Here is a 26,671-nt window from a genome sequence, read left to right as displayed (position 1 = left end):
CTTGGTTGGCATCCATTTTCTTTCAGAGATTGAAAAATACCATTCCATGCCCTTCTAACCTTTAGGGTCTGGGATGGGAAATCTGCTGATAGCCATATTGGTTTTCCCCTGAATGTAATTTGATTTTTTTCTCTCATAGCCTTTAATTTTCTATCCTTGTTTTCTATGTTAGGTATTGTTATTATAATGTGCCGTGGTGTGGATATGTTGTAATTTTGTACATTTGGTGTCCTATAAGCCTCTTGCATCTGATTTTCCATTTTATTCTTCAGATTTGGGAAGTTTTCTGATAGTATTGCATTGAATAGATTGTTCATTCCTTTGGTCTGTATCTCTATGCCTTTCTCAATCCCAATAATTCTTAAATTTGGTCTTTTAATGATATCCCATAGTTCTTGGAGGTTTCATTCATAATTTTATACCATCTTCTCTGTTTGGTCAACTTTGTTTTCACTATTCAATATTTTGTCTTCCAAATGGGCTAAGGAAATGAATAGACACTTCACAGAAGAAGATCTACAAGCAATCAACAAACATATGGAAAAATGTTCAACATCTCTAGTAATAAGAGAAATGCAAATCAAAACCACCCTAAGATTCCATCTCACCCCAATTAGAATGGAGATTATCAAGAATACAAGCAACAACAGGTGTTGGCGAGGATGTGGGGGGAAAGGTACACTCATACATTGCTGGTGGGGTTGCAAATTAGTGCAGCCACTCTGGAAAGCAGTATGGAGACTCCTTAGAAAACTTGGAATGGAACCACCATTTGACCCAGCTATCCCACTCCTTGGCCTATACCCAAAGGATTTAAAATCAGCATATTACAGAGATACAGCCACATCAATGTTCATAGCTGCTCAGTTCACAATAGCCAGATTGTGGAACCAACCTAGATATCCTTCAATTGATGAATGGATAAAGAAACTGTGGTATATATATACAATGGAATATTACTCAGCCATAAAGAATGATAAAATTATGGCATTTGCAGGCAAATGGATGAAACTGGAGAATATCATGCTAAGTGAGATAAGCCAATCCCAAAAAACCAAAGGATGAATGATATCGCTAATAAGTGGATGAGGACACATAATGGGGGGTGGGAAGAGTTAGTGTTAGGGTTAGAGTTAGGTTTAGGGAGGGGGGCAAGAATGGAGGAAGGAAGGACTGTATAGAGGGAAAAGAGGGGTGGGAGGGGTGGGGGGAAGGGAAAAAAATAACAGAATGAATCAAACATTACCCTATGTAAATTTATGATTACACAAATGGTATGCCTTTACGCCATGTACAAATAGAGAAACGACATGTATCCCATTTGTGTACAATAATAAAAAAATAAAGAAAAAAAAAGAATATATTAAAAAAAAATTTTTGTCTTCATTGTCTAAGGGTCTCTCTTCCAAAGGATCTAGCCTGTCAGTTATGCTTTATAGTGAGAGTTTAATTTGGTTTATTATTTCCTTCATTTCAAGTATTTATGTTTGATTTTTCCAGATTCTGTATTTATTGAAATGATCTTTTGCTTCCTGCATTTGCTCTATTTATTGCTTATTGGTGTGATCATTCATTGCCTGCCTTTGCTCTCTTATCTCATCATTTACTTCTCAGATCATTTCAATTATGTACTTTCTGAACTCCCTTTATGACATTTCTTGTACCATGATGCCATTGGATTCTATTGATATAGCATCTAGCATCTAGATTTGTTTGGGACACTGTCTTCCCTTGTTTTCTCATGTTGTTCATGTGTCTTCCCATTTCATGAACAGTATATTTTAGTGTGAAAAATCTTTAATTTATGTATGGATGATCTAGATAATAGTGACAAAGATCACCCAGTATTACTGCATTGTGGTCTATTTAGTTTTTCCTATTGAGAAGGGAATTTTTTTTTATGTAGGCACACTGAAATTTGGGTTATAAATATTTACAATTATTATATCTTGTTGATGAATGATACCTCAACTAGTATGAAGTGCCTTTGTTTGTCTCTTCTCACTAATTTTGTTTGAAGTCTACTTTGTCTGATGTGAGAGTAACTACTCCTATTGGTTTTAGTGTCCATTGAATGGTATATATTTTCCATCCTTTCACCTTGAGCACATGGTTGTCTTTGCCTGTAAGATGAATCTCTTATAAACAACATGATTGGGTCTTGTTTTTAAGACCATTATGATAATCTATTTCTCTTGATCAAAAATTTTAGATAATTTATCATCAGTGTTACAATAGAGAAACCTTTATTTCCTGTCATTTTGATCTATTTCTAATGAATACTTCAGTCTTGATTCTCCTTTAATTCTCTATTCTTCCAGTGCGATTCATCCCTATGCTGGCTCTGATATTATTTTTCATTTCTTCTGCATGAAATTTCTTCATGGAATTTCTTCACTTTATTAAAGTTAGCTAACTTATTGACATAAAATCGTTCACACCCTTCCTTTCTATTCCTTTTCATTTCTGTAAAGTCAGTAGGAATGTCCCCTCTCTCTTTGCTGAATCTTATAATTTGAACCTTCTCTTTTGGTCCATGCAGTTAAAAGTTGTCAACATTGCTTCCTTCAAAGAATCTGCTTTGATTCTTTAAAATTAATGAAAATTTACATTCCATTTATGTATAATCTATCAAAATGTATAAATGTGTTCTGTCATGTACAACAAATTAGAACAAATAAAAAATTAAAAAATAATGGCTGATTCCATTTTTTAAATATATATATATATATTGTTGTTGTTTTTTTTTTTTAGAAAAAATATTGAGTCATTTTAAGTCTGCTCAAAATCTATATATGTTGTTAATGGAACTTTATTTTATTTTATTTATATGTGGTGCTGAGAATCAAAACCAGTGCCTCACACATGCTAGGCAAGACTCTACCACTGCACTATGACCCCAGTCTCTGATTCCATTTTTTTATGTGTGACTTCTGACATCTTTTAGGTGCCACCAACTCCCCCTGCTTTTGTGACTGACATCGTATTGAGCTGATCAGGAAGGTCTGCTGCTCTGTCCGTTGTTTCCCAGCCTGTGCCAAGGAGGAGTGTGTGAGGAATAAAATGCCCAAAACCTCAAAGAAAAAAATCCCTGCAGCTCCGTCCCACTGGCTCTGGGAGAAGTTTCGACCACACGAATCCCTGCCTGTGCAGGTGGGTTTTCATACCAACTCTAACCCGTAATTACCACAGCAGCTAAGGACTTGCACCCCTGGTCTCAAAGACCTCAATCCCACCAGTAATAAACCTTTCTGTGTCTCAGTGTGTGTGAGGCACCATCAGCCTAGACACCTAAGTGACATACAGAGCAGGAGACCCGCTGCCCATCTGCCCAGTTCACCGGCGCGATGGGCACCATGAGCCAGATTGACTAGATACTGACTATCCCTGGGGGCTTCTCTTGCTTTGGCTTGCTGACCCTGGCACTTGGCAGGCAGCATGCACTTTGGGCTGCTGTCTGTGGCCAGCTTGTGTGTGGATCTGTGCTGCCTCGTGTTGGCTGCCTTGCTGGCCAGCCTTCAGATAATCATCTTAGTTGTGGATGCTCGATGCAGCCGTCAGCTCCTCCACATCGTTTTATAGACTCTTAGGCTTATTTCTGTGGCTTGTCTGTTTCAGCCAACAACTATTTGTTTGCAAGGTTGACCCATCTAGAATTAAAAAAAATAAAAATAAAAGCTCTAGGAATTTTTTGCCTTGGAGTCACCAAATCTACCAACTAAACTAATTTCTTGTGTGCGTGGTGCTGATGACTGAACCCAGGGCTGACCTTTCACCACTGTCGAATATTGCTTTGTATAACTGTACAGTTTGTTAACTGATGTTAACTGGTATTAACATCTACTTTTTTCACATCAGGATGACCATTTCAGCATTCTTGAGTTTGTTGTGGGCATGTCATTTCTGCTTCCATCATTTAACATTCAGTCTATTGATATTTTGTATCTAACATGTGACCAGTAAACAGTAAGTAATGACAAATGTTTTTATGTTACAACCTGAAACCCCTGTCATTTTTTATTAGCCTGTTAGAGCTTTACATAGTTGAGTACATTTGATATATTTATAAAAGCATATAGCATAATTTTTCCATTTTAATAGCTACTACTACTACCATCTCTTCACTTCTCCCTTCCCCTGATCCCCTTCCTCTACTCCATTGGTCTTCCTTCTATTAATTTATTTAAATTTTTTATTTGTTCTATTTGTTTATATATGACAGTAGAATGCGTTTTGACACACTGTACACACATGGAGCATAACTTCTCATTCCTCTGTACATGGTGCTGAGTCACACAGTAGTGTAATCATATATGTATATAGGGTAATAATGTCTGTCTCACTCTGCGTTCCTTCCCATCTCACTGCCCCATCCCCCTCCCTTCCCCCTGCACAATCCAAAGTTTCTTCATTCTTCCCTACCCGCCCCCTGCCCTCACTGTGGATCAGCATTCACCTATCAGAGGAAACATTTGGCCTTTGGTTTTTTTGGGATTGGCTTGCTTCACTTAGCATGATAGTATCTAGTTCCATCCATGTACTTGCAAATGAAATAATTTTATTCTTTTCTACTGAGTAATACTCTAATGTGTATATGTACCACATTTTCTTTATCTTCACCTATTCAAGGGCATCTAGGTTAGTTCCAAGTTCAGCTAATGACCTGATTTATTATTAATTGGTGCATTGTAAGTTATATGAAAGTGAAACTCTTTGTGATATAGTTAAGGAAGCACAGCATAATTTGGTCAATTTCATTCTGCAGTTCCTCCCTTTGGCATTCCTCCTCCGACCCACTCAATTCCTATACTCTGCTATTCTCCCTTGTACTTTCATGAGATTTTTTTTCTTTTAAATTCCTTAGTTGTCTTTATATCCTCACTTGTGAGAGAAAACATTTGATCTTTGACTTTCTAAAATGGCCTTATTTCATAAGTGAGTTCTTCAGTTCTAGCCACTGACCAACAAACGACATGATTTCATTTTTCTTTATAGCCAAATAATACCCCATTTTCTTTATCTACTTAAGGGATACTTACACTGGTCAAAAACTGGGATTGTGAATTGAAACTCCCGTGAACATTGGTGCAGATGTATCACTGTAGCATGATGATTTTGTTCTTTTGGATGACTACCAAGAAGTGGGATGGCAGGGTCAGATAGTAGGTCCCTTTACAGGCCGTTCAGGAATCTTTGTGCTGCTTTCCACAGTGGTTATGCTAGTCTGCAGCTCCAACAACAAAGTATGAGTGTGCCTTCTCCCCCGAGTCCTCACTAGCATTTGTTTTTATTTGCATTCTTGATTACCATTCTAACTGGAGGGAGATGAACTCTCAGTGCAGTTTTGATTTGCATTTTCCCAATTGCTAATAATGCTGAACAGTTTTTCATATATTTGTTAGCCATTTGTAGTTCTTCTTTTGAGGAGTGTCAGTTTAATTCATTTGCCCATTTATTTCTTGGACTACTTTTTTTTTTTTTTAGTGTTCAGAGTTTTGAATTTTTTTCTCTTTCTTTCTTTCTTTCTTTCTTTTTATTTATTTATTTATTTTGTGGTGCCAGGGATTGAACCCAGGGCCTTGTGCATGCAAAGTAAGTACTCTACCAACTGAGTTATATCCCCAGCCCAAGATTTTTGAGTTCTTTATATATTCTAGGTATTAATCCTGTCAAAAGAGCAGCTAATCAAGATTTTCCTCATTCAGTGAGTTCTCTCTTCACTTTTCTAGTTGTTTACTTTGTTTTTTTTTTTAAATTTGATGCCATCTAATTTAATAACTCTTTGCATTATATCCTGAGCTTTAGGGATCCTACAGACAAAGTCATTGCCCATGTCTATATGCTGGAGTGTTGACCCTACATTTTCTTCCAGTATTTGCATTGTTTCTGATCCAATTTCAAGGGTCTTTGATCCCTTCCAGTTGACTTTTGTGCCTGGTGAGAGATAGGGCTCTAGCGTCATTCGTTTCTCATATAAGTTTCCAGTTTCCCCAGCATTGTTTATTATTTGTTTCCTCTCGTGTATGGTTTTGGCACCCTTGTCAAGGGTCAGATGACTGTATCTGTGTGGGTTTGTCACTGTGTCTTCCATTGCCTTGGTCTTCAAGTCTCTTTTCTGCCGATACCATGGTGCCTTTGTCCCTACGGCTCTGTGGTATGATTTGAGATCGGGTCCTGTGGTGTGGCGAGCATTGCTCTCATTGCTCAGTGCTGCTTTAACCATTCTGGGTCTCTTACTCTTCCGTTTGACTTTTAGGACTATTTTATTGAGTTCTGTGAAGAAACCACTGGGGGCTCCGTGCAGCTGACCGACGGTCTGCGTGGAGCTGTCTCATCACCAAGGTGTTATCTGAGAACTCAGACAATATTAACGGCTTTTGCTTCAGCCCCAACCGGGAGATGGTCACCTCAAGCAATGAAGACGACTCTATCTCACTCTATGACGGCCGGGAGTGCAAACCAAACGGAACCCTACGCAGTAAGAAATGTGGCATGGGCCTCATCAGATACACACATGCCGTAAACACAGTCGCTTATAACGCTAACAAAGTGCATGATACTGTGTGTTACCTATCTTGCATGACAACAAAAATATCAGATGCTTTCCTGAACATAGCAAAAGGGCAGTGGCCTTGTCCATGCCACCTACATGCTGGAGTATTGACCCTACATTTTCTTCTAGCAGTTGCTTTCATTTTTTTTTTTTTGGGTCTCTTTTATTTTATTTTGTTTATATTTTTTATTGTAAACAAATGGGGTACAACTTGTTTCTCTGTTTGCACATGAAGTAGAGGCATACCATTTGTGTAATCCTACATTTACATAGGGTAATGGTGTTTGATTCATTGTTATTTTTTCCTTCCCCCCAACTCTCCCACCCCTCTTTTCCCTCTATACAGTCCCTCCTTCCTCCATTCCTGCCTCCCCCCCCCCATTATGTGTAATCATCCGCTTATCAGCAAGATCCTTTGTCCTTTGGTTTTTGAGATTGGCTTATCTCACTTAGCATGATATTCTCCAATTTCATCCATTTGCCTGCAAATGCCATAATTTTATCATTCTTTATGGCTGAGTAATATTCCATTGTATATATGTACCACAGTTTCTTTATCCATTCATCAATTGAAGGGCATCTAGGTTGGTTCCACAATCTGGCTATTGTGAATGGAGCAGCTATGAACATTGATGTGGCTGCATCATTATACTATGCTGATTTTAAGTCCTTTGGGTATAGGCCAAGGAGTGGGATAGCTGGGTCAAATGGTGGTTCCATTCCAAGTTTTCTGAGGAATCTCCTCACTGCTTTCCAGATTGGCTGCACTAATTTGCAACCCCACCAGCAATGTATGAGTGTACCTTTTCCCCCACATCCTCTCCAACACCTACTGTTGCTTGTATTCTTGATAATTGCCATTGTAATTGGGGTGATAAGTCCATTTGACTCTGGGATCTCTGGTCGCTAATCTGCCAGGGTCACATGCATCTATGATGCACACCTGTTTGTTCTTTTGATCCATAAGGGGTACTTTTTGCTGCAGGTGTCAACTCTGAAACGGTCAAACTTTTGACTTCCGTTCTTTTGATAAGGGACCATTTGCAACATTTAAAAAATTTTTTTATTTGTTCTAATTTGTTGGATATGACAGTACAATGCATTTATACACAATACATAAATGGAGTACAGTCTCTCACTTTTCTGATTATACATATTGTAGGATCACATTGGTCCTACAGTCATACATGTACATGAGGTAATAATGTACCTCACTCTACTACCTTTCCTTCCTCCATACTCTTTTCTCTCACTTCACTCCCCTGTATCTAATATAAAGTAAATATTCTTCCCTACCCATTCCTTTATTGTGAATTAGCATCTGAATATTAGAGAAAATATTTGGCCTTTGGTTTTTTGGGTTTGGCTTATTTTGCTTTACATGATAATCTCGAGCTCCTTCCATTTACCAGCTAATGCCAGAATTTCATTCTTCTTTAAAGCTGAATAATAGTCCATTGTGTATATGTGCACATTTTCTTTATTCATTCATCTGTTGAAGGGTATCTAGGTTGGTTCCATATTTCAGCTGTGGTGAATTGAACTGCTATAAATATAGATGTGGCTGCATCACTGTAGTATGCTGATTTTAAGTCCTTTGGGTATAAACTGAGGAGTGGGATAGCTGGGTCAAATTGTCATCCCATTCCAAGTTTTCTGATCTCCATACTGCTTTCCATAGTGGTTGCACAAATTTGCTTTCCCACCAGCAATGTATGAGTGAACCTTTATGAGTGAACCTTTTTTCCCACATCCTCGCAAACACTTATTGTTGCTTGTATTCTTAATAATTGCCATTCTGACTGGAGTGAGATGAAATCTTAGCGTCATTTTGATTTGCATTTCCGTAATTGCTAGAGAAGTTGTACCTTCTTTCATATATTTGTTGACCAATTGTATATCTTCTTCTGTGAAGTGTCTGATGCAGTGTGACCAGACTTATGAGGGGACGGGACTCATGTGCAGCACTGATGGCAAGTTTGGACTCATCTTCAACAATGGCAGCTTCGCTTGTCTCATTGGTGCATTTGAGGGAGAGGTGAGACACACATTTTGCCAACAGCAAAACTGTCACATTAGAGGCTTCATTTACTCTGGTTTATTATGGTTGGTTCAGAGGATGGCAATATCCATGTCTGGAATGGATAGAGTGGTATAAAAGTAGCTGTACTGGTATAAAAGTAGTAAACACACAGACCCCATTACCTGGTTGCAGTTCAACCCCAAGTTCATGACTTTTCAGCACGTGTTTCAACATGGGCTTCTGGTTGCCAATGATTGTTGACTGACCCTGAGCCTGCTCAGCTATTTCTGTATAGTGGGGTTGGCCAGCAGGAAAATCTCAGAGCAAACTGAGATAAGTGGGATTGGATTATTTGATTGGGTTGGACAACACATTTTCACAGGGCCCTTTGGGAAATTAAATAAAAGCAAAGCTTCTTGTGTTTGCTGTTTCCTTGAGAGCTAAGTGAGGGTCTTGGATGAGACCTGTATGTTCCTCAAGCTGCACTTTGGGGTTCTCTCTGCCGTATTAGTCTGTGTTTTTGCCTGGTCTGTCTGCACCTATATGTAGGAGACAGTCATTTTGCATGGCTTCTGTTCCTGGCTTGCAGCATTTGGGGACAGGATGCTGAAACCAGAACACTTTCAGTTTGTCTAAGGCTTCTTGCCAATTACAGGTCACTCCCATTTGCTTACTATGGCTGCTCTCTTGCTGTTTTTCTTGCTTTCTCTTGAGAGGAAGAGGTTCTAGCTAGATCCAAGTTGGGATGCTCTGTATCCTGCCCGACCTTTCCTTCCCCTGAATGGCCTTCGTAAGAGAAGACTGAATGGCATGTTATTTCACTAAGTTCCCAGTCACACATTTTATTTCAGATAACGCTCCATGCAGATCCAGAAACTGAGGCCCAATAAGGTTACGACTTGCCTGAATAGCTGCCAGAATAAATCAATCCATCACTACCTCTGTTTAGCAGTGAACATAGATTGTGAATCACTAACCCTTTATTCATTTTGTAAGCAATGACTCTTTTGACTTTTTAGTCCAACTGAAAGGGCAAGAGGCAAACACCGTTCCCAAGAGTAGATTGAAATCTGTACCTGCTGTCTAGCTCTTACTTCCCAGAGTGGAGGAACTTGGAGAAACCATATAACTTGAGCTGTCACTGTCCTGTTGGATTCAGCCCTGAGATGCAAGGATAGTTCAACAGATACCCTGACTTTTCAGGGTAGAAAAGTTCACATTAGGAACCCTTTGAGACAGTGCTTGAAACTGGGTTAACAAGAAAGGCTGTGTAAATTGCATATCTGTAACGAAAGAAAGGCCTTTCCATCAGTAGGAAAACCATGTGCATTTGGGTTTTTGAATGTTCAAAGCTGAGGCACCATGTCCTTTGGAAACGTGCTACCTCACAGCCTCTCCTTCAGGTCCTTGTGGCAGCAGAATTGTGGAGGAATAGAAAAAATTCAACTGGAAGTAAGTCTAGCAGAGAAGGGAGAGAGAGACTAAACACTGGCCCTCAGGGATGTATTGCTGGGGACTGGAGGTATTTGAGCTCTCCTCAGTGGGAATGTACTGCTTGCAATTCTCTGAAGAGTTAGGGCCAAAGTCACTGCTTTGTATGTGACATTACTCAACCATCTGCCAGTGGGCATATTTTAAAGAATTATTTCATGTTTCAATCATAATTATAGTTCTTTAAGGATAATTTTGGGAATTTTGAAGAATCAGTTGGCCACTCAGATGGTACCACTGTTAATTTTTGGGGGTGAAATATACCTCTAGACATTTCTGTGCATAGGTTTTTGGCATTTACTTAGTTGTCTTTCTACTGTATATACAACTTTTTGTACCTTTTGTACTTTACATGTACACATTTTCCATGTAAACAGTCTTAAACAGAAGAAAAGAAAAAGAATGTCATTGGTATGGTGATAGGAATCACATGGAACCTATGTATCACTTTTGGTAACATGGCCATTTTGACAATATTAATTCTACCTTTCCAAGAGTATGCACTATATTTCCAAATTCTGAGGTATTTTTCAATTTCTTCAGTGTTTTATAATTTTCACTGTAGTGTTTTTTCACCACATAGTTATATTTATTCCTAAGTACTTTTTGAGGTTATTGTTCATGTATTTGTTTTCTTGATTTCTTTCTCAGAAGATTGATTATTGAAGTATAGGAAAACTATTGATTTTTATAGGTTGATCTTAAGTCCTGTTACTTTTCTGAAAAATTGAATCAGCTCCTGAAGTCTTCTGGTGGAGGTTTTTGGGTCTCCAGGTATAAAGTCATGCTATCAGCAAACAGTTTGACTTCTTTTCCTAATGGCATCTTTCAGTTTACTTCTCTTTCCTGATTTCTCTATCTAGAATTTCAAGATTTATATTGAGTAGGAGCAGTGAGAATGGACAGTCTTATCTTGTTTGTGATTTTAGAGGAAATGGTTTTGGTTTTTCTCTGTTCAGTATGATGTTGGTTTTGGGATTGTCATGTACAACTTCACAATGCTAAGTCCTTCTATCCCTAGTTTCTCCAGTGTTTTTATATGAATGGATGCTGGATTTTTTTTCCAAGACTTTTCTGGAGATGATCATGTGATTTTTATTGTACTCGAGTGATGAATTACATGTATTAATTTGTGTCTGTTGAACTACTCTTGCATCTTAGTGCTAAATCCAGCTTTATTATGGTGTCCTTCTAATTGTGATTTTAAATTTGGATTGAGTGGTAACTGCTAGTATTCTATTGAAGATTTTTGCATCAGTTTTATCACAGTTTTGGTCTGTAGATTTCTTTTCTTGATGTGTCTTTGTCTGGTTTTGGCATCAGCGTGATACTGGCTTAAAGAGTTTTGGAATTTTCTAGTTCATGGAATAATTTGAGGAGGATTGGTGTTAGGTCTACTTTAAGGTCTGGTAGAAATTTGCTGAGATTTCATCCTCTCCTGGGCTCTTTTTTGGAAGGCTTTTAATTGCTGTTTTGAACTCATTGCCTGATATTGGTCTGTTTAGGGTTTTCTATATCCTCTCAGTTCAATTTGGGTAGGTCATATATGTCTGGAAATTTGCCAATATCTTCTAGAAGTTTGGATTTATTGGAATATGTTTTCTAAATAGTTCCTGATGGTCCTCTGGATTTCAGTAATCTCATATGTAATATCTCCATTCTCACCTCTAATTTTGCTGATTTGGGGCTTCTTTGTCATTTTTTTGATTAGTTTTGCAAAGGTTATCAACTCTTGTTTATCTTTTCAAAAAATCAACTTTTTGGTACACTGACCCTTAGTATTATTTTTCTGATTTTCAATTTTATTAATTTCAGCTCTGATCTTATCTCCAATCTTCTACTGACTTTGGAATTAGTTTGTTTCTGCTTTCGTAGGGCCTTGAGATGTAACATTACACTGTTTATTTGGTATCTTTCTGTTTGTTTACTTTAATGTGGGCACTTAATGCCATAAGCTTTTTTTTTTTTTTTTTTTTTTTTTTTTTTTTTTTTAGCACCAACTTCATAGTCTCCCACAGATTTTGGTATGTTGTGTTGCTCTTCTCCTTTGATTCCAGGAATTTTTAATCTCTCCTCTCACTTCCCATATGATCCATCCTAATTTAAAAGAATATTATTCAATCTCCATGAGCTTATTGGTGTCTGTAAGTTTTCTTTCTGTTGATTTCTGATTTAAATTCATTTTCATCTGATAAGATGTATGAGATAAAATTAATATTTTTTTATTTTCTAAGACTTGCTTTGTGTGCTATAATATGATCTATTTAGAAGCATTTCCATGAGCTGCTGAGAAGAAAGTGAATTTAGCTTTTGTTGGGTGAAATATTACATATAGTGTGTTAGGTCCAGTTGATTTATAGTATTATTTAGGTCAGAAGTGTCTTTTTTGATTTTAACTCTGAATGATATTTATCTTGTTGAGAAGGGCAGTTGAATTCACCATGTATTATTGTATTGTTGTCTATCTGTGACTTAAATTCAAGAATTTTTTAATTATGTAAATGAGCGTGTGGACATTTGGGGCATAAAAATTTACTATTATTGTATCTTCTTGTTGGGTGCTCCCTTTAGCAGTAGGTAGTGACCTGCCTTGTCTCTTCTGATTAATTTTTGTTTGAAATATGCTTTGTTAGATATGAGAGTGGCTACTCTTGCTTGTTTTTCAGACTCCACTTAGTTTAATTATTCTCCAGGTCTTGCATATTGTAATACTGAGTCTTGGAGCATTTATCTTTTCACCCACCTTTCAATTCTGCTCCTATTTCATTTCCTCATTTCCTCTTTTCTTTTGAGGAGATTGGGACTCACGGCCTAGCTCGCTGCTGCCATCTTCTCCACTTAGAGGCATGCATTTGCGTAAATGTGGACTTGCTCAAATGCTGACTTATTATCTGACTCAGATGCTGGTTTGTAATCTTTACCAATCAAGGTCCTTATAATGGAGTGAGTGTTCTGTTCATATGCAGAAAAGGTTTGTGTGTGTGTGTGTGTGTGTGTGTGTGTGTGTGTGTGTATCCTTTCTGTTAGGATACAGAAATCCTGGGTTGATGTGTCCTGATCAAGTAGATCAGATGATGCACTGCTCAAGGCTCCCAAGTCTAAGGGGATTTACCCCAACTCCTTGAAATTCTTCAGGTGATTCTGATACACATATCTGGATTCTATAGTCAATTGCACATCATTAAGAGAGATACACACCTTCATAAAGCTATGTGAGAACATGTGTTCATGCATCTCCTCAGGAGAACATGCAAACCTACATTTGCATGCACATCTCTGTGTGAATACATACACATTCACTGCTGTGTGCAGAAGCAAGTTTTCCTGGCCTTGTCTGAAAGCGTTTGTCTCTCACACACACACCACGAAGAGCCCTGATGCTGGCATCCCAGTTTGACTCTGATAAGCCCTACCATGAGGGTGGCACAGACTCTGAAGCCTTGGTGCTCACAGTGTGCACACTGAGGTGAGACTGTGGGTTACTGTGTGGTGAAGCCAGGTCAACTTCCTACCAGGGCTCTGGAAAAACTCAAGGACAGGACTTTTCTGCTGATGTGATAAGACGCTATGTCCTTAGTGAGTTTATATTTTGGAAGGGGTGACTTTTTAGTGAGCACTCAAAGGATTGTGGGCACAGACCTGTGTTCAGGTATTTGCTGACACTTGTTTGGTGTGAAGTTGGATAGTAACTTAAGCTTTCTAAGGCTCAGCTGGGTCACTAGTAAAATGGGGATGAACACCCCTTTCCTCTCCGTGGGTTCCTGAGCATTAACCAAGTAGCTCAGGATTCATTTAGCACAAGCTGACACAGAATAGTTGGTGAATGTATCATGACTGGTATTATTCACTGGTCACAGCAGTGTGAGGTTCCCCTGGCCCCCGTCCCAGCACTTAAGCATCTGTCTCTAGCTAGATGAGTAGTCTGTTCTCTTCCTTCTCCCACCACCTGTTCCCCTCTTTCCTGCTCCTAGTCACCACTTCCCCTAGTCCCACCCCTCCCACTGGACCCTCCCCTGGCTCCTTCCCACCCCTCACTGGGCCTGCTCACCCTGCCCTGGCACAGCCCTGGTTCAGCGTGGCAGGAAGCTCATGGTGAAGTTTGGTGGGACCCTGGCAAAATCCTCGTGATTCAAGGACAACTTTATGTCCTGGGGTTCCGGGGAACACTTGAAACAGAAGTTCTGCATGATGGAGGTGAGGAAGAGAAAGAGCTCCATCGTAGCCAGGCCTTCTCCCAAGCAGCTCTTCTTTCCTGGGGAGGAAAGGAGGGAGGGTGGAGGTGAAGCCAAGTCTTACTGCAGACCTTTCCCAGTTCCAGATCCATGCTGCATTCTCCCAGGGAGGAAAGGCTGCCGTACTCTGGCCTGAGAGAGTAAGAGAAGGCTCCACTCCTCTCTGAGTCTCAGATTCCCTGGTACATGGGATGGGGTTGTCCATGGAGGGCTATAGCAATGGGAAGTTTTGGGTCCATGCACCATCCCCCAAATATATTCTCATATATGCTCTCTGCGCTGTCTTCTCCTTTCTAAGGGTCTAAAGATCTGTGTGTGTGTGTGTGTGTGTGTGTGTGTGTGTGTGTGTGTTTCCTTGGAGGAACTCTTCTTCACTCTGAGCCTTGATTTCCCCCAGGTTGGAAAGGGATTTTACATGTTCCTGTGGCCTGGGTACAGACACTTGGTGATTGGGAGTCATGGGGGTTGCAAGTCATTGGTCCGAAGGGCAAGAGGAACTTCTCAGCTGGAGAAAGAAAGACACTAGACTGCAGGGAGGAAGGAGATCTGGGATGAGGGAGGTCCAGGTGGGTGTGAGCCACCTGGTCTCTTACCCATGGAAAAGGGCACGTGAGCATCAACCTTCTTCAGCCCCTTGTCATCCAGGAAGTGCTGGGGCTTGAAGTCGTCAGGTGTGGAGAAGATCCTGGGGTCAATCAGCAGGGAGCCCAGCATATAGATCACATCAGTGCCCTAGCAGGTGAGAGGAAGGGGGATTTGACAAGGTGAGATGTATGTACCGAAGGCAGTGAAATGTTATTTGGGGATGGAGGGAATTTTGTGGTGGAGGTGAAGGGAAATGGGAAGGGAGGTACTTGGGGTCTTCTCTGGGAGAGCTTTGTAGGACATGAGACTACTGTCACTCAGGAAGTTCAGAGAAGATGGGGTGTGTGTCCTAGGACAGGAGGTTGGGGCATATCCTGCTCATGTCTCTAAAGGAAGCAAGTTGGGAGGACTTGGAGGTTCATGTGCTCTGAGAGAGAAGATTTGTGGACTGGGGTGAATTTTCCAAAGCATTAAGTGTGGGGGAGACATGGGGAGCAGGAATCTGTAGGTGGGAACCATGAAGGGACATGGTGATTGAGGAATTCCTTGAGTATTAGAGGCCTGGAAAGCCTCCAATTGGGAGGGAGTGCTGGGGTCCCAGGATATGATTTGGAGTCCTGCTGCGTGGGGCAGGCCAGCACCTTGGGTAGGAAGAAGTCCCGAAACCTGGTGTCCTTGGTGACCCTGTGAGCCATGGCAAAGGGGCCCACATTTGCAAATCTTTGTATTTCGTGGATCACTGCCTGTGTGTAGGGCATCTTTGTTCGGTCCCCACAGCTGGGCTGCCGGTTCCTGCCAATCACCTGGTCAGTCTCCTCACGGACCTTGGCTGGAGGTTAAGGCAAAATGTGTTTAAGTATCCAGGGATCTCAGAGCATGGATGGTGGTTCGTCCCCACTCTGTGAACCTGGGTGCATGACAAGCATCTACTGATCAGATGCACTTACATCATTCAAAACGAAAACCAGTGACACATATTTTTGTCTGGTACCACATTAACCTCTCCCCCTTCCCTGGTTCGAATCACAGGGGTGGGATATGAGAGGAACCTTAGGTGGTATATGGGAGGCATCAGACCCCAGAGCTGGGGCACAGGAGCCTTTCCACAACTGTGTCACGGTCCCAGGCCACCACCCAGGTCATCAGCATGGGGCTTTCCCTTCTGCTTACTGAGCACTCTGGGGTTCCCTGCTCACCGCGTGTGCTCTGCAGGGCCTCGATGAGGAAGTCTGCCTCCTGCTGGATGCGATGCTCAGTGCCCCGCTTCCCCACACCCAGTTCCCGCAGCACATGGAGGCAGAAGCGCTTGAGTTGCTTGGTGCGCTCCCCGTTGCTGAAGGCCACACCTGGGGTGTGAGCACACGGGAGGGCAGAGGTCACCCAGAGGCTCCCGCCATCCATAACCCACCCCTGAGGAGGCTCCTGAGGTTCATGCAGTGGGACAAAGACGGATCCAGAGGGAGCGTGAGGGAGCCTCATGAATACAACTCAGAGCCCACGTCAGACACACCCAGAAAGAGGAGACGGCCTGGGAGGGGACAATCAGGAGAAGAGAGCCGGGCAAAACAGAGAGGTGGAGAGAAAGAGGTGCAGAGACACACCACGGTGGGGAAGGAAGGAGAAGGAAGGGGGAGAGGGCTGAATGAAGTGAAGGGAGACTGTGGGAGCTGGAGGAGACACAGGAGCTGGGCGGGTTGTAGGGCAGCTCCACATGGCTGAGAGGCTCCCTGGCTAAGGCTTCTGTGGGGTGGTTTCCAGTGAGCAGCCAAGGACACAAACACTGATTCAGTGTGTGTACCAAGGTCACAAACATTTGCTTGTGCCCATGTGACCAGTGATGCAACCTGCTGACCTTGTGCCTCTCTGGCCTCCATATAAGATAAGCCTATGGGAATGGCTTGGGGAGTGGACTAGGGGCTGGCTAGGGGCCAAATGGAACTGGCTGGCAGCTGACTAAACGTTGCTGCTGCCTCTGAATAAAGCAGGTCAACTCTCCCAACAGTGTCTTGCATCTTCTTCCATCTGCAGGGATCCTGACTCTCTTTTCCGGGGTGTGTGCTGCTCCCTGACAATATTATAAACAGCTGGGGAAGATGGAAAAATGAGGAGAGAGAAACTGAGTGTCTGGGAGAGGAGACAGTGGCACAAGGAGATAGAGGAAGCAGACGTGGTGTGAGATTCTGACAGAAGATGAGGAAGGGAGGAAAAGGGAGAAAGAGACACAGGGAGTCACAGTAGGTAAGGATGACAAAAAGATAAAAACTTCCTATAACTTTAGAAGGACAGGATGCCAGTAGAGAAATGTTGAGATCTTCTAGATAATGGGTCAGTCCAAGAGCAGAAGAGACATGTCCTGAGAGCGAACAGGGAGATAGGAAGAGTGAGGGAGGGAGAAATGGGGACACAGAAAGCTTAACACTCCAGAGTGAACACAGAAAGAGGCAACAATGGATAGGGATGTGGAGAAGAGCAGACAACGTCTCTGCAACCTGGAGGGGCAGGTGGGTTAAAGCAGAAAGCTGGGGAAACTAAGGATACCATATACACCTGCCCACATCACCCCACACCATGTCCCCCTCACCATAGCCTTTGAAGAGGTGGTCAAAGGTGGCCTGCTGGCCTCTCCCACTGAACTCCTCAGTCTGATCCACCAGCGACTCCTTAACCATATCATATCCACACAACACCGCAACTCAACAAGTCCCCAAGTGGATGGTGAACACGGGGCCGTAGTTTCTGCTCATCTGTTGCGGGTGGGTGTGTTGGTTAGAGGGCTCATTCCCTGTATTGGTCCAGTTCCCTCATGTCACGGTCTGGGTTGCAATTCCCCAAGACTCTGACAAGGGGTTAAAATCCCAAGACCTGGAATTTCTGGTGAGAAACCAGCTGCTGAACCTGTAAAATCTGCAAAAGTGTCCTCAGAATCTGACTCATTGTGGTCGACCCTCTGCCACAGAGCCACTGTGGACCTGGGCAGCCCCCATGCCCACCAGTTCCACCCACCTCCCTGCCTGGTGGCACCTTCATGAGGCTGTTGTACATCTCATTCTTTTCCAGCTGCAGGAAGTTTCCAATGAAGGGCAGTGGAGTGGGACCTGGAGGCAGCTTCCCCTGGAGACTCCTCTGCTTCCAGACAGACGTCAACACCATCCCACTCAGGCAGGCCAGCAGAGCCACCAGAATCAGCTCAGAGTCCAGCATGGTGGTAGAGTTACAGGTAGGTGTGATGGCTGGGTGGTTTGCACTTATTGACTCTGGGATAAAACTATGACCTTTGCTTCTGTTTATGCAGCTGTTCAGACAGGAAAGCTTCAGAACATTTGTGTCAGAACCACCCCCTCTGTCATGAACCTTGACTAGTGTGGAGAGTGGATGAATCCCTGGCCATCTGCTGACCCTGGGGTGGTGGCATAAGTTAAGCCTGGGAAGTATTCCACGCCAGAGGTGAGGATGTGATCAGCCTTGACTCTTGGCTCGGACGGTAACAGTTATCAGAAGTCACAGGACATTCTAACTGGAGTGAGATGTTTGACTACATGAATGGTGTGACTCTACCTCATGTACAACCAGAGAAATGAAAAGGTGTACCCCATTGATATACAATGAATCAAAGTGCATTCTGCAATAATGTGTAACTGAATAGAAAAAAATGATTAAAGAAAACAAACAAAAAAAAGTAGTCCCATAATTTCTGGAGATTCCTGGGTGTGGCAGAATGTTCCTAGCAGCAGCAGTAGTATAGCTGCAAATTATGTTTCTAGCTCTGTAAGTTTTTAGTGCACAGAGAAGCCTCTTGATAACTCAAAAGACTTGACAATTTACGATGCATGATAATGAGACCCCATAATAAATTTGGAGAGCTAGTTCGAGGTCACTGTTCCTTCATCAGAGTGCAGTGTCTCACCTGACCCCAGTTTTACTTGGTAATGTCTCTGTATTTTCTTCATTTCTGTGTTTTTCTCCATCTTTGTTCACCTATACATGAAACCCTTTGTTGATGCTGCACAGGTCAAGGCAGACTAGGTTACAAAATTGTGACCCAGAAGAAGGTTAACAGGTAGTGGGGCTCCAAGTTGAATTCACAGCACTGGAATAAGAGGTGTCTCAAGACTGTTGATATATGGAGGTAGGAGATCAAGTGCAGAAACGAGGACATTATTTGCATGTCTGATTACCCATGCTTTGCATATGTGGTACCAGATTGAGAAGAGACCTCACCAATGTGGATTTTGTGGCCTATGATTGAATTGAAATTCTGGGTTTTCTTGAGATTTTAAATGATGTGATATTGGATTCAGGGGTCTTTCATTGACATAACTTTGGGAACTCAGGAGTGTGAACCGATGGTGATGCACTGGAGGATGTGAGTATTAGAAAGTTTCAGAACTGAGGATGTGAAGTCCCTAGGAGAAGAAGGTTATGGAAAGACCAGTAGGATCCTGTGGTCAGCACTGGAGCCCAGGTTTGTACCCCTTTGCCTTTGGTCCTGTGCTTGCTCTTGAACGTCAGACTCTTCATGAGACCCTCAAGGTGAAGTCAGGTGGGTTTAACAGAATTGAGGACCCTCAGTAGTCATGTGTGGCTGGGAGAGGGGTAGAGATCAGTCACATGTCAGTGGAACTTGTACAGAACTGGAGAAGTCAGGTGTTGGTCAGTAGGAAGAAAGATCATGAATAGGGTTGAAAGTCACACGTGTCCACATGTTTTAATTTACCAAGAACTCCGCTGGGTTCCCACCCGGAATCTTAGGGAAGCTCACTAAATTCATTTGACCATTTTTGTTATTCACGTTATCATTTTTATTATTGTTGCCCTTTTACATATGAGTGTACTGAGGACAGAAAAAGAAAAAAGAACTCAATAAAAAATGGAAACATTCTCTACACTTTGCTGTTTCAAACTGTTGATGTGGATGATCACTGCATGTGCCTGACTGTCTTTTCCGCTTTTTCCTGGGCTCTGCCTCCCATAGAGAGGGCAGGGACTAGGAATTTTTATGACCTTTCTCTTTTTGCATTGCTCACTGAGTGGCCACCTGGAGTGGCCTAAAATGGAAGGTGGTGGAAATAGCTCTCAGGGTCCCGTCTGACTAGTAAAAAGTGGGATGGAATGGGAAGTATTGTACCTTGGTGTTTTGTCTAGAAGAACCTGATGAACACACTCCCAGGGTGGTTCTGAGAGGGGTGTCCTGGCAGCTGGTCCTTAGCTCTAATCTGGTCTTTGGGTCTCTGTTAGGTGTTGTCTGCTCCTGAGATTGTAGATGGACACACCCCTGTGGCTGGTCACCTGATGATTTCTACTGGGAGAGTGGATCTCAGGAGCCTCCTGAGAACCTGTATATAGGTCAGGGTATCAAAGCCAACTCAGCCTCCCAAGCTCTGTTGCCTGTGCGAAGCCATCTGTGACTAGCAAATAAGATCAGTCGTGGTGACTCCATCAGACACCAAACTCTGGCTTTCAAGAACTGGCAATCATGAGAAATTGTTTCAGATGGCCTGAGGTATGTGGTTCCCATGCCAGAATTTGCATGTCTAGATGTGTCACATGACGCACTAGAGCAAAATGGCTTTTTTAATTCCACCCCATCCTGTTTCTCATGGAAGAAGCTCCTACCAGTTCCCCCTTGGTTTGTAGCACTGTAAATAAACCAAGCACAGGCTCCATTTTTTTGTTAGAGCCAGATCTTAGCTTGGTTCAACCTGTTATGCTCCCTGATTCTAAAAAGATAATTGTCTCCTGTGGTTTTATTCTATTAAATAAATTTGTTAGCAATTAATATATATCCTGCCCACCCCTCTGACAGAAACCCTTTCCCTTACCCACGCTAAACGTGTCAGGTGAGCTGCCCATGAATGCAGGCTTCCCAGGTTCAAACCCATGTGTAATCACACCAGCCTGATCAGGTTCCTGACCCTCTCAGCTGGACACAAGAGCCACCAGCTGTCAAAGGGAAAGAGAGTTGTCCTGCTCTCCATGCCTCTGACTTGAATCCCCCAGGTACCAACTTCTCTGTTGCTGTTTCACTGATGTCCTCCTAGGTACACCTGAGCCACAGGGTAGCACTTGCCAGGACAGCACGGTGACATTTACTGTCGTCTCCTGGGCTCCCACAAGAGCCAGCCTCAGCACGGCCTCCTAAAGATGACCCCTCAGCTTAGCTCCCCACATGCCAGTTGAGAACCAGAGCACTTTTCAAACACCAGTTACTATGCAGCTCGGGTCAGTGACGTTCAGGTGGCTCTGCTGTCCCGCAGAAGTCTCTGTGCACTTGACCTACTGTGTTTCTCTCTCCATTTGTGTTACCCCTTTCCTCTGTGGGGAACCCGTGCTCTGCTACTGCCCTGCTGCCGTTGGCCTGGCTCAGATGGTCTCTTCCTTGTCTTTGTTCAGTGCACCTGAATTTCTGAGTCTCTGGAGGACTCTGACTGTCCAGTGTTAAACTTCACTCAACTTCCTCTTTCACCCACCCTGCTGAATCCTGAGCCCTGGAGCAACTGGGAGTGCAGGCTTCCTCTAGTCCATCATCTCGACTCTCCAGCTCCTCTTTTTAGAAGTCCCCAGGGCCCTGGCACTGGAACCAATGTTGCTATGGCCGAGGCAGCTAGTGTGCCCTGCTTGCATTCCAGCCCCAAACGTGACCTTGATTGTGGGACCGTTGGCCCTGCCGTGAGAGTCTCAGGCAATGGATGAAGTTCACGTGCCTTTCTCATGTCCATCTGTTTTATCTTAATTGAATCCTCAGACCAGTTGGATATCTTGAGAGGGGAGAGGTAAAGTTTTGTTCCTCTGTAGTGTCCTGGGAGAAACTGGTTGATGGATATTTGAGAAATCTCTATGTCATTTTTGTGAATCTTTAATTATCTCACAATAAAGAGACATATAAAATAGAATTCATTCTCTTCATTATCACTTTAAATTCTTTTCATTGATGTTTGAACTTTTAGTTTTGTCCTGTTCCTTGTACAACCTTTGAATTTTCTGTGCTTTTGTTTTTATAACTCCTAAGCTGGCCAGACAGTCAGAGCATGAATTTTCAAAACTTTGTGTTTTCTCATATGAATGGCAGGCTACAAATCAACCTCTAAGCTTTTGCTGAATCCCATGGAAAAAGTCAGAAAGTGTACTTCTTCCCTCTTTAACCTTTTCAAGGTTGTTTTATGTCTTGTAGTTCTTTTGCCTTTGTAGGTAAATTTTCCAAGATGTGTACAAACCCACAACAAAAACCTATTGAGTTTAATTGTGTGAAACCCACCGATCAGTTTGTATGAGGTGGCATCTTTTTCTTTTTTTGTGATGCTGGGGATTGAACCCAGGGCTTTGTGCATGCAAGGCAAGCACTCTACCAACTGAGCTATATCCTCAGTCCCAAGGTGGCCTCTTTATTCTACTGAAACTTCAGATTTGTGAATGTGGCCTTCTGTCCACTTCTTACCAATGGACTCATGTTTCACCAGTATTTTAGAGTTTTTAGCATACTCATTGTCTGCAGGTGTTGCTATATTTGTACTGAAGTATATTTTTAAAATTCATTTTTATTGTAAACAAATGGGATACAGCTTGTTTCTCTGTACATGAAGTAGAGGCATACCACTTGTGTAATCATACATTTACCTAGGGTAATAGTTTTTGATTCATTCTGTTATTTCCCCCCCACCCCTCCCACCCCTCTTGTCCTTTTATACAGTCCCTCCTTCCTCCATTCTTGCCCCCCTCCCACCCCGCATTTTGTGTCATCATCTGTTTATCAGCAAGGTCATTCGTCCTTGGGTTTTTCAAGATTGGCTTATCTCACTTAGCATGATATTCTCCAATTTCATCAATTTGCCTGCAAATGCCATAATTTTATTATTTTTTACTGTTGAGTAATCTTCCATTGTGTGTGTGTGTGTGTGTGTATATATATATATATATATATATATATATATATATATATATATTCCACAGTTTCTTTATCCATTTGTCAATTGAAGGGCATCTAGGTTGGTTCCACAATCTGGCTATTGTGAATTGAGCAGCTATGAACATTGATGTGGCTGCATCACTATACTATGCTAATTTTAAGTCCTTTGGGTATAGACCAAGGAGTGGGATAGCTGGGTCAAATGGTGGTTCCATTCCAAGTTTTCTAAGGAATCTCCACACTGCTTTCCAGAGTGGCTGCACTAATTTGCAGACCCACCAGCAATGTATGAGTGTACTGTTTTCCCCACATCCTCTCCAATACCTGTTGTTGCTTATATTCTTGATAATCACCATTCTAATTGGGGTGAGATGGAATCGTAGGGTAGTTTTGATTTGCATTTCTCTTATTACTAAAGATGTTGAACATTTTTTCATATATCTGTTGATTGTAGATCTTCTTCTGTGAAGTATCTGTTCATTTCCTTAGCCCATTTGTTGATTGGGTTATTTGTATTCTTGGTGTAGAGTTTTTTGAGTTCTTTATATATTCTGGAAATTAGTGGTCTACCTGAAGTATGAGTGGCAAAGATTTTTCTCCCACTCTGTAGGCTCTCTCTTCACATTGCTGATAGTTTCCTTTGCTGAGAGAAAGCTATTTAGTTTGAATCTATCCCAGTTATTGATTCTTGCTTTTTTTTCTTGTGCAATGTGAGTCCTGTTAAGGAAGTCTGATCATAAGCCAACAAGTTGAAGATTTAGACCTACTTTTTCTTCTATAAGATGCAGGGTCTCTGGTCTGATTCCAAGGTCCTTGATCCACTGTGAGTTGATTTTTGTGCAGGGTGAGAGATAGGGGTTTAGTTTTATTCTGTTGCATATGGATTTCCAGTTTTCCCAGCACCATTTGTTGAAGAGGCTATCTTTTCTCCATTGCATATTTTTGGCACCTTTGTCTACTATGAGAAAATTGTATTTATTTGGGTTCGTGTCTGTGTCCTCTATTCTGTACCATTGATCTACCTGTCTATTTTGGTACCAGTACCATGCTGTTTTTGTTACTATTGCTTTGTAGTGTAGTTGAAGTTCTGGTATTGTGATACTCCCTACTTCACTCTTCCTGCTAAGGATTGTTTTAGCTATTCAGGGTTTCTTATTCTTCCAGATGAATTTCATAATTGCTTGCTCTATTTCTGTAAGGTATGTGATTGAGATTTTAATTGGAATTGCATTGAATCTGTATAGCACTTTTGGTAGTATGGCCATTTTGACAATATTTGTTCTGCCTATCCAAGAACATGGGAGATCTTTCCATCTTCTAAGGTTTTCTTTAATTTCTTTCTTTAGTGGTCTGTAGTTCTCATTGTAGAGATCTTTCACCTCTTTTGTTAGATCGATTCCCAAGTATTTTAATTTTTTTGCAGCTATTGTGAATGGGGTAGTTTTCCTAACTTCTCTTTCTGAGGATTCATCACTTATGTATAAAAATGCATTGGATTTATGAGCATTGATCTTATATTCTGCTACTTTACTGAATTCACTTATGAGTTCTAAAAGTTTTCTGGTGGAATTTCCTGGTTCCTCTAAATATAGAACCATGTCATCAACAAATAGGGATATTTTGAGTTCTTCTTTTCCTATTCATATCCCTTTAATTTCCTTGGTCTGTCTAATTGCTCTGGCTAAAATTTCGAGGACAATGTTGAATAGAAGTTGAATCCCTGCCTTGTTCCAGTTTTTAGGGGGAATGCTTTCAGATTTTCACCATTTAGAATGATATTGACCATGGGCTTAGCATAGATGGCTTTTACAATGTTAATGAATGTTCCCACTATCCCTTTTTTTTTCTAGTGTTTTGAGCATGAAGGGATGCTGTATTTTATTAAATGCTTTTTCTGCATCTATCAAAATAATCATGTGATTTTTGACTTTAAGTCTGTTGATATGGTGAATTACATTTATTGATTCCTGAATGTTGAACCAACCTTGCATCCCTGGGATAAAACCCACTTGATCGTGGTGCACTGTCTTCTTAATATATTTTTGTATGCAATTTGCTAAGATTTTGTTGAGAATTTTTGCATCAATGTTCATTAAGGATATTGGTTTGAAATTTTCTTTCCTTGATGTGTCTCTGTCTGGTTTAGGTATCAGGGTGATATTGGCTTCATAGAATGGGTTTAGGAGGGTTCCCTCCTCTTCTATTTCATGAAATACTTTGAGAAGTATTGTAGTGAGCTCTTCTTTAAAGGTTTTGTAGAACTCGGCTGAGAACCCATCTGGTCCTGGACTTTTCTTTATTGATAGGTTTTTGATTACTTCTTCTATTTCATTACTTTAAAATTGATCTATTTAAATTGTGTATGTCCTCCTGGTTCAGTTTAGGTAATTCATATGTCTATAGAAACCTGTTGATGTCTTCGAGATTTTCTGTTTTGTTGTAGTATAGATTTTCAAAATAGCTTCTAATTATGTTTTGTATTTCAATCATGTCCGTTGTGATTGATATTTCCTTGTTCATTCTGAATTTTAGTAATTTGGGTTTTCTCTCGTCTTCTCTTTGTTAGTGTGGCTAAGGGTTTATCGATTTTGTTTATTTTTTCAAAGAACCAACTCTTTATTTTGTTAATTTTTTCTATTGTTTCTTTTGTTTCAATTTTGTTTATTTTAGCTCTGATTTTAACTATTTCCTGTCTTCTACTACTTTTGGTGCTGGTGTGTTCTTCTTTTTCTAAGGCTTTGAGCCATAATGTCAGGTTGTTTATTTGTTGATTTTTTTCTTCTCTTATTGAATGCAGTCCATGAAATAAATTTTCCTCTAAGTACTGCTTTCATAGTGTCCCAGAGATTTTGATATGATGTTTCTTTGTTCTCATTTACCTCTAAGAATTTTTTAATTTCTTTCCTGTTGTCTTCTGTTATGCATTAATCATACAATAGCATATTATTTAATCTCCAGGTGTTGGAGTAATTTCTGTTTTTTCTCTGTCATTTATTTCTATTTTCAATCCATTATGATCTGATAGAATACAAGGTAGTATCTCTATCTTCTTGTACTTGCTAACATTAGCTTTGTGGCATAAAATATGGTCTATTTTAGAGAAGGATCCATGTGCTGGTGAGAAGAAAGTGTATCCTCTCTTTGTTGAATGGTATATTCTATAAATGTCCGTTAAGTCTAAATTACTGATTGTGTTATTGAGATCTATGGTTTCTTTGTTCAATTTCTGTTTGGAGGATCTGTCCAGTGGTGAGAGAGGTGTGTTATTATTATTAGTATTATTGTGTTGTGGTCTATTTGATTTCTGGATTTGAGAAGGATTTGTTTGACGTACATGGATGAGCCAATGTTTGGGACATAGATATGTATGATTGTTATGTCTTGCTGATTTATGCTTCCCTTAAGCAGTATGAAACGTCCTTCTTTATCCCTTCTGACTAAATTTGGCTTGAAGTCCACATTATCTGAATTGAGGATGGATACTCTGGCTTTTTTGCTGAGTCCATGTGCATGGTATGCTTTTCCCCATCCTTTCACCTTTAGTCTGTGGGTATCTCTTTCTATGAGATGAGTCTCTTGCAGACAGCAAATTGTTGGATCTTTCTTTTTAATCCAACCTGCCAGTCTATGTCTTTTGATTGATGAGTTCAGGCCCTTAACATTCAGGGTTTTTATTGAGATAAGATTTGTATTCCTGGTCATTTGGCTCATTTTTTTTTTTTTTTTTGACACAACTTCGTTTCTCCTTTATTTGGCTGTTCCTTTAGGGTTGTTCCTCCCTTTGCTGATTTACATTGTTGTTTTTCATCTCTTCCTCATGAAACATTTTGCTGAGAATGTTCTGTAATGCTGGCTTTCTTTTTCTAAATTCTTTTAGCTTTTGTTTA

At 41.1% G+C, this 26,671-nt stretch overlaps 1 protein-coding gene and 1 pseudogene across 1 annotated transcript; one reads left to right on the top strand and one right to left on the bottom strand.

The window, feature by feature from the left end:
• Positions 1–6,126: 6,126 nt before the first annotated feature.
• LOC124966127 (WD repeat-containing protein 82-like) lies at positions 6,127–8,841 on the top strand (annotated as a pseudogene).
• Positions 8,842–13,870: 5,029 nt separating this feature from the next.
• Positions 13,871–18,130, bottom strand: LOC124967421 (cytochrome P450 2A13-like). Its single transcript, XM_047529699.1, has 6 exons — positions 17,906–18,130; positions 17,466–17,788; positions 16,081–16,230; positions 15,526–15,713; positions 14,893–15,031; positions 13,871–14,319 (listed from the first exon to the last, which is right to left on the bottom strand). Exons 2-6 carry the CDS (start codon positions 17,551–17,553, stop codon positions 14,138–14,140), a joined length of 747 nt encoding a protein of 248 aa, XP_047385655.1. The 5' UTR covers positions 17,554–17,788; positions 17,906–18,130; the 3' UTR covers positions 13,871–14,137.
• Positions 18,131–26,671: the final 8,541 nt, after the last annotated feature.

Source organism: Sciurus carolinensis, chromosome 16 (genome assembly GCF_902686445.1).
Source record: "Sciurus carolinensis chromosome 16, mSciCar1.2, whole genome shotgun sequence".
NCBI classification, from domain to species: Eukaryota; Metazoa; Chordata; class Mammalia; order Rodentia; family Sciuridae; genus Sciurus; species Sciurus carolinensis.
This window is presented reverse-complemented; position numbering and strand designations above follow the sequence as displayed.